Source organism: Apium graveolens, chromosome 11, assembly GCF_009905375.1.
Source record: "Apium graveolens cultivar Ventura chromosome 11, ASM990537v1, whole genome shotgun sequence".
NCBI lineage: Eukaryota > Viridiplantae > Streptophyta > Magnoliopsida > Apiales > Apiaceae > Apium > Apium graveolens.
Genome location: NC_133657.1, coordinates 192254064 through 192267473, shown reverse-complemented (window position 1 = coordinate 192267473; position 13410 = coordinate 192254064). Strand labels below are relative to the sequence as shown.

General features: G+C 35.9%; 1 protein-coding gene across 1 annotated transcript; it reads left to right on the top strand.

Moving 5' to 3' along the window:
- Positions 1–4012: 4012 nt before the first annotated feature.
- Positions 4013–10156, top strand: LOC141696341 (uncharacterized). The gene is made up of 6 exons (XM_074500495.1): positions 4013–4683; positions 4749–6025; positions 6596–6870; positions 7811–7869; positions 8030–8253; positions 10122–10156. The coding sequence occupies exons 1-6, from the start codon at positions 4013–4015 to the stop codon at positions 10154–10156; spliced, it is 2541 nt and encodes an 846-aa protein (XP_074356596.1).
- Positions 10157–13410: the final 3254 nt, after the last annotated feature.

Below are 13410 nucleotides of genomic sequence, written 5' to 3'. Positions count from 1 at the left end.
TCGCAAAGCCTCAAACTTGCCACGAAGTGTTTGTAGCCGAACTCTCTTTACTTTAGCATCGCCACTAAAAGAAGATTTGAGAGTATCCCAAACTTTCTTTGACGTTGTTGGGGAAGCCACTTTTTGTAACATAGAATCATCCAAACATTGATGAATGATCATGATCGCCTTTTGATCCTTCTTTCTTTGGGCTTGAAGTTGATCTTTTTGAACTTGATTCAAATTTGCTTCATTTTCGGGTACCTCCAATCCTTTCTCCATAATTTCCCACACATCATTTGCTCCAAGGATCGCCTTCATACGAATGCACCAATTCTCATAATTATCTTTGGTGAACTTTGGCATTTGCCATTGAGACATTCCATTTGCCATGATCTCCTTCTTCTTTACACCACACAAGCCTTCTTTGAAGACAAGTAGAAGTAGAACCTTTGGCTCTTGATACCACTTTGTTGGAAGAAAGGATCTCACTCAAACTCACACAAGACAATTTAGGAGAAGAAATGTATTACTTGAAAAATTACTTGATTATAAATGACATGGTACAAGGCTTTATATAGGACTCCATAGAAAGATCTAGATAACTCTTAGACTCCAATAGACATCACTTGACCAAGATACATGTATCTAGAGATTACATAAACCTACACCAATGCATTGAACATAGAAAAATACTAATACATGTACCAAGATTATTCTAGAGACTCCCACACAATTCTATTATTTTAATAGTCAAAAATATATTATTTATTTTTAACATACATGTTTTCAATATTAAACAGTGGTGAAACATTTACCACAAGCCACCAACTTTAACATAAACAGGTGAAAAAAAGGCTAGTTCAGATGTTTTTTTTACTAATCATCAGAAGTGGACTCGCAACTTCTCTTGATATACTTTTTAGCCCAGATTTGCTTCCCATAAATGGAGTACTTGGTCTTTATTCCGGGAGGAGCAATGTGTGGAATGATGGAAGAAGAACGGCAAACCATTCTAGCGTACAATGGTTGTTCATCACTCGACACATCTTGCATGTAGATGACTTCAATGAAATCGCCAAAAATCCTGAACACAGAGGAAAGGCATGTAAACATATATTTACTTACTCACCACATAAACAAATTTTCAACACTATATATAGTATAGTTATGGATTTGCATACATCTGGATGAATATTACATATTAAATTAATTTTATACCTTGTGAAGAATTCTCGAATATCCGATTCAGGGAGGTAGTAGCCTTTGGAGAATGTTAAAAAAGATTGTTCGATCTTCTGGTGCAACATGAGGTTCATCCTCGCAACCATCCACCACATGCATTCCTCCAAAAATTTCACTTAAATCAGCATCGGGATTTTCCAATACATTCCGGACGTGACTGTAATATCAGTGATTTAAAATAATAATGATGATAATAATAATAATAATAATAATAATAATAATAATAATAATAATAATAATAATAATAATAATAATAATAATAATAATAATTAGTAATGAATTTGATTCAAATTAGAATAAGAATAAAAAAAAGAATTTATTTTGAGTTAGTAATTAGAATAGGAAAAGGAGTGATACATGGTTTATATATAATAGACACACCTCTTAAATAAAAATCTCATGTTATTATTATAACCCTAATAATCAAGAGACTGTTGCGGCGAGAAAAAGAAGAGGAGACCGAGGAGAGGAGGTGAGGAACAGAGGCTGATCCCGGTACAATAGTTCTGTGCCCACAATATCGGGTAATTATTCATGAATTGTTATTAAAATTAATAATCGGGTACATATAGTTTCTCCCCTGCTTGCCATGATGTAGGATTGTAATCTAGTTGATTTGTGTAGGCTGTATATGCATCACTATTACAATTATATAATATTTTATCGATATTGAGGGTCTTGTGAGTAACATATGGAATGTGTAAATACTTAAAGGTTATTATTATAGATGAGCATGACACCGTGTGACTTGTGTACACTCCCTCATTCATATAGTTTGTAAATGGTCTGTTGCTCGTATTTTGTTCAACCGGGGTTATGTAATAATAATTTTTATTATATATTTGTTTAATAATAAATAATATTTTATTTTTGTTTAGTTTTGTTAGTAGGTATGCATGGCTTGGATATAATTTTATAATGTCAATGGATTTGTTTAAGTATACATATTTTATTAATTAATTGATAGTATATTTAAGTTACATGTGTCTCTTGAGTTGTTAAAATAATGTGAGATTATTGTACAATTATATGTAAGTGAGTATGTACATGTTAGTCAAATTAAAATCTTTTCCTTTATAATTAAATGAGTTGTTTCTTGCTTTGGTTTTATTGTTACTGGTAAGTTGGTATTGGAAGGTCACTTTTATGTCATTATAATATACATATGACATGCCATGTATATGTTGTGTACTAATTGAGATCCTTGCATGTAATGCTATTATTAGTATGCATATGTACTTTGTTATTTATTTTTTTATTTTTTTTTAAATAACCAATTATTATTTTGGCGGTGAATCATGTTAACCTATCTGACTTGGCTAAGCTATATGTCTACATTCTTTATTTAATTAATTTAGATAGCATAGTGCATACATTTCCAAATTGGTACTAGACTTGTATATAAAGTATGATAATAACATGACTGGTTTGTGGTGTCTCTGTCAGTAATATAACTCGTGCTTAGGAACTGTTAAATTTAACTAATATAAATTTTATTTTGGGTTATTTGAGAAATAATTTTTTTTAAAAAAGCAATAATATTAATTATAAATTATATTTTTTTTAATTAGATTCGGGCCGGGAAATTAGCGGATCATTTGCGTAATTCGTTAGTATTAAGTTGCGATTTCGAGGTACAGATTCTGTCCCCTTTTATTCAGCGCTACTCCTCTTGTCCGTTATATTTATTTGATTCATTCCGTTCTACTTTCTGTTCATTCCGTTAATATTTGCTTTGACCGTTTTAACTTCCGAAAATTGTTTTAAAATTTGATTTTGAAAATTTAGATATCTGTTTACGCGGTTTTCAAAAATTATTTATGACACCCACCTGCTTTGGAAATTTGTATCATTTATCTCAGGTGAGTTTTAAATTTTGTGAGAATATTTATTTTGAACCCTTAGCGTGATATAGGGTATACCGAGTTAACCAGCTGTAGGGGTACTACAGCCATGTCATTGCGGCACCAGTGACATGACACTTCCGTGACAGTGTGATTGGTCACGGCGTATCCTTCTGTTAGCTCTTGGGAGGAGCTTTTGCGTATTTGATATTTGTTAGGATACGTGGGTGCACCCAGAGTTTGATTTGTGATTTTATTTATGGTGACGTTGTATATGCCGAACACGTTATCCATTCTGTTGCACGCATTAGGTACCCTATGATGTGTGTATTTGTATCTGTTCTGATCTCGGTATAAAATATCCTAACCCCTCGTTGTTTCAGCCTTACTTATTTTTAAAATTGTTGTTTTATTGAAAATTGCTGATTATTTATTTCTGATCTTTTGTTTTATAAATTGTATTCCAAATCCGTACTGGGCGTTTGGCTCATGCCGTATTTTTTTCTGGCAGGTGCTTAGGGGGATCTGGGATTGTGTGATGGAGAGCTCCCTTTATTTCGTTCTTAGGATTTCAGACTTCTATCATTATTCAGACATAATTACTTATTAGAGATTTCAGCATTTATATATTTGGTTTAGACATTTTGGAGATTTAATATTATTTTGGAGATTTTAGACTGTTTAATTATTGTTAGAAATATATTAGTGCTCTGTTTGCAGGTTTATGGATTTTAAGTAATATTTCCCTTCTATTTTAAGAAGGGGGTGTTACAGAGATGGTATCAGAGCTTAGGTTCTTTCTTGTAGAAAACCTACTTAGGTTGACCTGTGAGTTTGGGTAGACAATAGGATGGGTATTCTGCTTTATCATTTGAAATCTGTTTATAACTGCTTCATCATATTTATTCTCGTAATCTTCATTCGTTCGCTATTTTATATTGTAGATGCCTCCTAGACGTGATCCTTTTCATATTGACCCCGTTCAGCTTACTGAGATGATAGGGCAAGCAGTGGCTCAGGGTGTACAGCAGGCTTTGGCAAACCAAGAAAATCAGAATGGAGAGGGAAATCGGAATGGAGAAGGAAATCAGAATGGAGAGGGAAATCAAAATGGAAACGGAAATCAGAATGGCAATGGTAATCAGAATCAGAATGGTCAGGGCCATCAGCTGGAGCCGTTTGTATGGTTGGAGAGGTTTGTGAAGCAGAAACCCGACTCTTTTAGTGCAGCACCGACTCCCATTGATGCTGAAAATTGGATTGTTCATCTCGGGAAGATTTTTGATGCACTAGGTTGTTATGAGATTCAGAAGGTCAGGTTAGCTGTGTATAAGTTGGAGGGCGATGCTCAGAGGTGGTGGAGAGGAGTGAAAGGTACTAAAGGGGAGCAGTATGCAGAGGCTTTGGAATGGCAGGGATTCAGGGAAGTATTCTATGAGCAGTACTTCTCTAATGCTGATAGGGAGGCTTATTTGAGGGAGTTTCATTCTATTATGCAGCACCAGGATGAGAGCATTACTGATTATATGGCGAGGTTTATAAGGCTGGCTGGATTTGCTGGGACAGTTGCAGGGACTGCTGCGCAGCAGGCTGATAAATTTAAATGGGGGTTGAAGTCTCATCTGAGGGGTTCCATAATTTCTTTTAAATTTGATAATGTGGCAGAGGCGGCTGATGCAGCAAAGATGTTGAGAAGGAGCGCATAGATTTCAGGACTTCCAGGTTTAACAGTGGTAGTAAGAGGACTAGGGATGATCAGGGTTTTGCACAGGGTAGACAGTGGTATGGAGGTCAGAATGGTCAGCAGGGACAGTGGCGCGGACAAAATCAGAATAGGGGTTGTCAGTCATTCCACGGTCGGAATCAGTATGTTGGTCAGAATCAGAATCAGCAGTTTCAACGACAGAAGCAACCTAGGCAGTGGCAGAATCGTCAGCAGGGGCAGAGCCGTTACTCAGTATATGGGGGAAACCCCAATATGATTCCAGTGGCTCTTTGTGCTACATGTGGTGGACATCATCCAGGTAGAGCTTGTTACAGACAGACTGGGGCTTGTTTCTTGTGTGGTAGCTTGTCCCATAGGGCAAAGGATTGCACAGTGTCACGCAACCCTGGCGGAGGAGGAGGTGGCGGTGGTAGTGGCAGTGGAAGTCAGCAGAATCCTACAGCCAAAGTGTTTGCATTGACGGCAAATCAGGTAGTAGCTAATTCATGTACCGTTTCAAGAACACTTCTTGTTGGTAGACGTGATGCTTATGTGTTATTTGATACTGGTTCAACCCATTCTGTTGTGTCTTTATTGTTTGTTTGTCATCTTGACGTTGCACCTTCATTATTATATCCTCATATGTCTATTTCTACCCCGATGGGGAATTCTGTTATTATTTCTGATATGTATCGAGAGTGTCCGATAGCTGTTGGAGATAGAAATTATAAGGTTAACTTGCTTCCGATGGAGATGCATGACTTTGATGTTATCTTGGGTATGGATTGGTTGAGTGAACATCGTGCCACAATTGATTGTCAAGGAAAAAGGGTGATCTTTGGGGATACAGATAAACCAGAATTTGTATACCAAGGGTCTCAGCCGAAGGGGGATGTTAAGTTAATTTCTGCTCTAAAGGCGAGTAAATTGTTGTCTAAGGGCTGTGATGGCTACCTTTCTTTCGTGAAGGATACATCGAAGGATGAACCTCGCATCGAGGATTATCCAGTTGTGAGGGAGTATGAAGATGTGTTCCCCGATGAGCTACCAGGTTTGCCACCACATAGAGAGGTGGAGTTTACTATTGAACTAGTTCCAGGTGCTGAGCCTATTTCCAAGGCGCCTTATCGAATGGCACCACTTGAGTTGCAAGAATTGAAGGAGCAGTTGCAAGAGTTGTTGGATAGAGGATTTATTAGGCCAAGTGTATCTCCTTGGGGCGCTCCAGTGCTGTTTGTGAAGAAGAAGGATGGTTCCATGAGGTTGTGCATTGACTACAGGGAGTTGAATAAGGTGACTGTCAGAAACAGGTATCCTTTGCCACACATTGATGACTTGTTTGATCAGTTACAAGGGGCGAAGTACTTTTTGAAGATAGATTTGAGATCTGGTTACCATCAGTTACGAGTTAGGGAGGAAGACATTCCGAAGACTGCATTTCGCACTCGTTATGGTCATTATGAGTTTCTCGTGATGTCCTTTGGGTTGATGAATGCACCAGCGGTATTTATGGATTTGATGAATCGGGTCTTTCATGATTATCTGGATAAATTTGTGGTGGTCTTCATCGATGATATCTTGATATACTCTAGGAGCAGAGAGGAGCATGAGGAGCATTTACGTACTGTACTTGAAATTTTGAGGGAGAAGAAGTTGTTTGCGAAATTTTCCAAGTGTGAATTCTGGTTGGAGGAAGTGGCATTCTTGGGGCATATTGTATCTGGTAGGGGCATTGAGTTGGATCCTGCGAAAGTCGAGGCTATTACTAATTGGCCCAGACCTAGCAATGTGACGAAGGTGAGGAGTTTCTTGGGTTTGGCAGGTTACTACAGGCATTTTGTGGAAGGTTTCTCTTCCATAGCTTTTCCATTGACTCAGCTAATGAGGAAGGGAATTAAGTTCGAGTGGAACGATGATCGTGATAAGAGCTTTCAAGAGTTAAAGAAGAGGTTGGTGTCAGCTCCAATACTTGTGTTGTCATCAGGGAGTGGAGGTTTTCAGGTTTATATTGATGCTTCTAAGAGAGGATTGGGGTGTGTGCCTATGCAGCATGGGAAAGTGATTTCCTACGCCTCTAGGCAACTTAAACCTTATGAGGTAAACTATCCTACCCATGACTTGGAGTTAGCAGTAGTGGTCTTTGCTTTGAAGATCTGGAGACACTATCTTTATGGAGAGACTTGTGACATCTTTACTGATCACAAGAGTCTCAAATACATCTTTACTCAGAAGGAGCTTAACATGAGGCAGCGGAGGTGGCTTGAACTTCTTAAGGATTATGATGCAAATATTTAGTACCATCCGGGGAAGGCTAATGTAGTGGCAGACGCTCTTAGTAGGAAGAACTTGGGGAGTGTTGCATCTCTCATTACTCAGCCGCACCTTATTTCAGATTTGGAGCGCTTGGGTGTTGAGTTGTATGTTAGAGGATCAAGTGGTAGCATTGCAAATTTGAAAGTGGAACCGAATCTTGTTTCAAGGGTTAAAGAAGCTCATAAGAGTGATACAGGTTTGGAAGCTATTAGATCCGAGGTGGCAGGTGGAAAGCAAACATAATTTCATGTCGATGATGAGGGTGTGATGTGGCTGGGTAGTAAATTGTGCGTGCCCGCAGACCCGACGATTCGTGAGGAAATTTTGAAGGAGGCTCATAGTTCTTCATTTTCTATTCATCCAGGTTCCACCAAGATGTATGGAGATTTAAAGAAGCATTTCTGGTGGAGTGGAATGAAGGGAGATATAGCAGAATTTGTGGGAAAATGTCTTACATGTTAACAAGTGAAGATAGACCATCAGAGGCCTAGTGGATTATTGCATCAGCTAGATATTCCAGTTTGGAAGTGGGAAAACATTACTATGGATTTTGTGACTCATTTGCCGAGGACTTTCAAGAAGAACGATGTCATATGGGTGGTGATTGATAGACTCACTAAGTCCGCTCACTTCTTGCCTATTAGAGAGACTACTCATGTTCATGAGTTGACAGAGATTTTTCAGCGAGATATTGTTAGACTGCATGGTGTGCCTGTGTCGATAGTTTCTGACAGAGATACGAGGTTTACATCACATTTTGGAAGGGATTCCAGCAAGCTTGGGGTACGAGGCTTAATTTCAGTACAGCTTATCATCCGCAGACCGATGGAGAGTCAGAGAGGACGATTCAGACATTGGAGGATATGTTGAGGGCTTGCGTGTTAGAGTGGACAGGTGATTGGGATAAATATTTATATCTGGTTGAGTTTGCGTATAATAACAGTTGGCACGCGAGTATTGGTATGCCACCATTTGAGGATCTGTATGGTAGGAGATGTAGGGCACCATCTTGTTGGGATGAGGTTGGTGAGAGAGTCATCGAAGGGCCAGAGTTAGTTAGAATTACTAATGAGAAGGTAGAGAAAGTTAAAGAAAATCTGAAGGAAGCTCGATCTCGTCAAAAGAGTTATGCGGACCAACATCGGAAGTTTGGTGGATTTGAGCCAGGTGATCATGTGTTCTTAAAGGTGTCGCCTTGTAAGGGTGTGAAGCGTTTTGGTATGAAGGGAAAGCTTAGTCCGAGATATGTTGGCCCTTTTGACGTTATGGAGAAAGTAGGGGAAGTATCTTATAGAGTTGCGTTGCCACCACAACTATCTCATGTGCATAATGTGTTTCATGTGTCGGTTTTGAGGGGCTACAAATATCATCCATTACACGTAGTTCAGTACCCATTACATAAGATTAGAGAGGATCTTTCTTGTGAGGAAGAAGCTGAGGCTATCTTAGCTCGAGAGGAGCGAGTTTTGAGGAAGAACACCATTCCGTTTGTGAAGGTTTTGCGGAAAAATCATTCTGAGAGAGAAGCTACTTGGGAATTAGAAGAATCTATTCGTGAGAAATATCCGCATTTATTCGATTCAGGTACGAGTATTTAGTTTCGTTTGATTCCGGGGACAGAATCCTTTTTAAGAGGGTATATATGTAATATCAGTGATTTAAAATAATAATAATAATAATAATAATAATAATAATAATAATAATAATAATAATAATAATAATTAGTAATGAATTTGATTCAAATTAGAATAAGAATAAAAAAAAGAATTTATTTTGAGTTAGTAATTAGAATAGGAAAAGGAGTGATACATGGTCTATATATAATAGACACACCTCTTAAATAAAAATCTCATGTTATTATTATAACCCTAATAATCAAGAGACTGTTGCGGCGAGAAAAAGAAGAGGAGAGCGAGGAGAGGAGGTGAGGAACAGAGGCTCATCCCGGTACAATAGTTCTGTGCCCACAATAACGGGTAATTATTCATGAATTGTTATTAAAATTAATAATCGGGTACATATAGTTTCTCCCCTGCTTGCCATGATGTAGGATTGTAATCTAGTTGATTTGTGTAGGCTGTATATGCATCACTATTACAATTATATAATATTTTATCGATATTGAGGGTCTTGTGAGTAACATATGGAATGTGTAAATAATTAAAGGTTATTATTACAGATGAGCATGAGACCGTGTGACTTGTGTACACTCCCTGATTCATATAGTTTGTAATAATTAAAGGTTATTAATTAATGGTCTGTTGCTCGTGTTCAACTGGGGTTATGTAATAATAATTTTTATTATATATTTGTTTAATAATAAATAATATTTTCTTTTTGTTTAGTTTTGTTAGTACGTATGCATGGCTTGGATATAGTTTTATAATGTCAATGGATTTGTTTAAGTATACATATTTTATTAATTAATTGATAGTATATTTAAGTTACATGTGTCTTGAGTTGTTAAAATAATGTGAGATTATTGTACAATTATATGTAAGTGAGTATGTACATGTTAGTCAAATTAAAATCTTTTCCTTTATAATTAAATGAGTTATTTATTTCTTTGGTTTTATTGTTACTGTAAGTTGGTATTGGAAGGTCACTTTTATGTCATTATAATATACATATGACATGCCATGTATATGTTGTGTACTAATTGAGATCCTTGCATGTAATGCTATTATTAGTATGCATATGTACTTTGTTATTTATTTTTTTATTTTTTTTAAATAACCAATTATTATTTTTGCGGTGAATCATGTTAACCTATCTGACTTGGCTAAGCTATATGTCTACATTCTTTATTTAATTAATTTAGATAGCACAGTGCATACATTTCCAAATTGGTACTAGACTTGTATGTAAAGTATGATAATAGCATGACTGGTTTGTGGTGTGTCTGTCAGTAATTTAACTCGTGCTTAGGAACTGTTAAATTTAACTAATATAAATTTTATTTTGGGTTATTTGAGAAATAAATTTTTTTAAAAAGCAATAATATTAATTATAAATTATATTTTTTTTATAATTAGATTCGGGCCGAGAAATTAGCGGATCATTTGCGTAATTCGTTAGTATTAAGTTGCGATTTCGAGGTACGGATTCTGTCCCCTTTTATTCAGAGCTACTCCTCTTGTCCATTATATTTATTTGATTCATTCCGTTCTACTTTTAGTTCATTCCGTTAATATTTGCTATGACCGTTTTAATTTCCGAAAATTGTTTTAAAATTTGATTTTCAAAATTTAGATATCTGTTTACGCGGTTTTCAAAAATTATTTATGACACCCACCTGCTTTGGAAATTTGTATCATTTATCTCAGGTGAGATTTAAATTTTGCGAGAATATTTATTTTGAACCCTTAGCGTGATATAGGGTATACCGAGTTAACCAGCTGCAGGGGTACTACAGCCATGTCATTGCGGCACCAGTGACATGACACTTCCGTGACAGTGTGATTGGTCACGGCGTATCCTTCTGTTAGCTCTTGGGAGGAGCTTTTGCGCATTTGATATTTGTTAGGATACGTGGGTGCACCCAGAGTTTGATTTGTGATTTGATTTATGGTGATGTTGTATATGCCGTACACATTATCCATTCTGTTGCACGCATTAGGTACCCTATGATGTGTGTATTTGTATCTGTTCTGATCTCGGTATAAAATATCCTAACCCCTCGTTGTTTCAGCCTTACTTATTTTTAAAATTGTTATTTTATTGAAAATTGCTGATTATTTATTTCTGATCTTTTATTTTATAATTTGTATTCCAAATCCGTACTGGGCGTTTGGCTCATGCCGTATTTTATTTCTGGCAGGTGCTTAGGGGGATCTGGGACTGTGTGATGGAGAGCTCCCTTTATTTCGTTCTTAGGATTTCAGACTTCTATCATTATTCAGACATAATTACTTATTAGAGATTTCAGCATTTATATATTTGGTTTAGACATTTTGGAGATTTAATATTATTTTGGAGATTTTAGACTGTTTAATTATTGTTAGAAATATATTAGTGCTATGTTTGCAGGTTTATGGATTTTAAGTAATATTTCCCTTCTATTTTAAGAAGGGGGTGTTACAGTGACCCATATAATTTCTAGGACCCAAGTTTGCACCTAACCCTGGTTGAGGAAACCGACCTACAACATTGTGGTACAAAGGAGGACGTGGCACAAAAACTGGATTGGTGTTAGAACCAAACCACATCCTATCTCCATGAACATCTACAAACTGACTATCACTTGTCAGTATATCTCTAAACGCCCTCACACAAACTTCAGAGACTATATTCCTGACACTCTCATTGACCTTACTTCGTTTCTCCCGAAAGTAGACCACGTTGATTTCACGAGAGCATAACATCTGAAGCAAACGAGGATCAAACAAGTTGGTTAATCAAATGAAATGGCCAAGAAATTACTTTGTGGAAAGCATTCTTGCTATGACAGATTCTTTCCAGCCAGATTAAGAATACCACCACAAACATAGATTCATCAATTTTATGACCAAGTTTACAGACTAGCCTATAAACAAGTGTCTGGTCGATGGTATGGTAAAGATTAAAATGCTGGTCGCTAATATTTTCATCGAAATACGAAGCTGGATCGTACAAGGCAAACCTATGCTTAAATTCATAGAATTCAAACTCAGTCTCCATTGCCATTACTTGAAAAGAATTACAGGTGTATATAGGTGATTAGATGTGGGAGCAAGAGAGGGGAACTTGAGAGGAAACAGAAACAAAATGTTTAGAGAGTAATTTGAAGAGGAAATGTGAAGAGTTTGTAGCAGTAAGAACCAAACATAGACAAGAGCGCTCATCTACAGCAGAGACTTGGTGTGAATATCTAATGTAGTGAACCGGATATTTTAAGAAATATTTCGAATTTGATTAGAATGAGAATATGCACGGTTCATCTTTTTCTTTTTTTTATAGAAAAATCATAAGATTTATGAAGAATAAATACATATTAATATTTTCAATTTACTCTGTTTTACATAAAGATCTGGTTGATAATTATTGTAGAATTATAAGCTTAAATGTAAATCAGGGAATATTTCTATATCTTGTTAATTTACTAAAATAATTTTCATGTAATTCTCTTTTTTTCTTATAGAGTCATGTATTATTTAAATTCTAAAATAACCATCATAATTAACAATAACTTAATATTGTATAATTGTCATGCACGTGGTATACTTGAAATGCAGATATGTTTGTTGAAAGCTTTGCATTTGAAAAATCAGAAACCATTCGTCCAAACAAAAAAAATCACTAAGATAAAAAACTAAATGATTTATAGCCCAACCCATATCCTAAAAGTCAAAAATTTACAAATAGCGCGGAAGGCGTTTCCATATCCAGTATTAGTGCATGATGCATAAAATAGTGTGTGTTGCTTAATGCATAATATATAAAATAATATGCGTGATAGTTTCGAGAAGACACCTTAGATCCTCATTTTATTCATATCGTACTTACCTTTAAATAAATATATTTGATCTTACACAATGACATATAAAAATACTAAAAACTTAGCTAACATAGAATTGATCATACAATTTGAAATTGTACATTGGCCAATGATTTTATTCACGTAGAGCCTTAAATTTTCCATAAAATCTACATCATTCGAAATATTAGTTGTGCACATTAATTTCCCGCATATTATACGTCTGATGGCTATGGATCTCTTTGTACATTCCATTACATTATTTTGGTTAAAATGTTCAAAGGCTTCCTCTGCCAATTGCAAATACCAAAGGCATCCATAGATCCTTCTCAATCCAAGACACCTAGAAACCTATTTCTTGGATTGGATTAAAATCTCCCCATCAGTATCCTTCTGGCAGTTGGACCAATCTATCGTCGAATGCTTCACTAGTATGTTCACTTAGTAATTTTGGTGCAGGGAAGCAGTAAATCCAATTCTTTCCACGGTAATTGGTGGCGAACAGAGGAATCTTGTTCATTTAAAAATAACAATTGTGCATTATAGTAGTCAAATGACTTATCTTACTATATTGTACCAAAATTATAAATTTGAAATTTACTCAATGGAAACGGTAAAATATATTTCAATTCATCAATTGTATGACGAGCTACTTACTATAATTATTGCCACTTTTTAATGATATCTTTTACGAAGACAACTTATATCCAAAATTATCATCCTCTTTACACGAAAAACCGGCCAACGCAATTCTTATGTCTAAAATTTTTAATTTAATAATAAGGAACACATTACATAAGATAAACCACTAGTCCAGTCCCAATGAAACCCAGACTGAAAAGGAAACCGACCAAAAATATTGAACACAA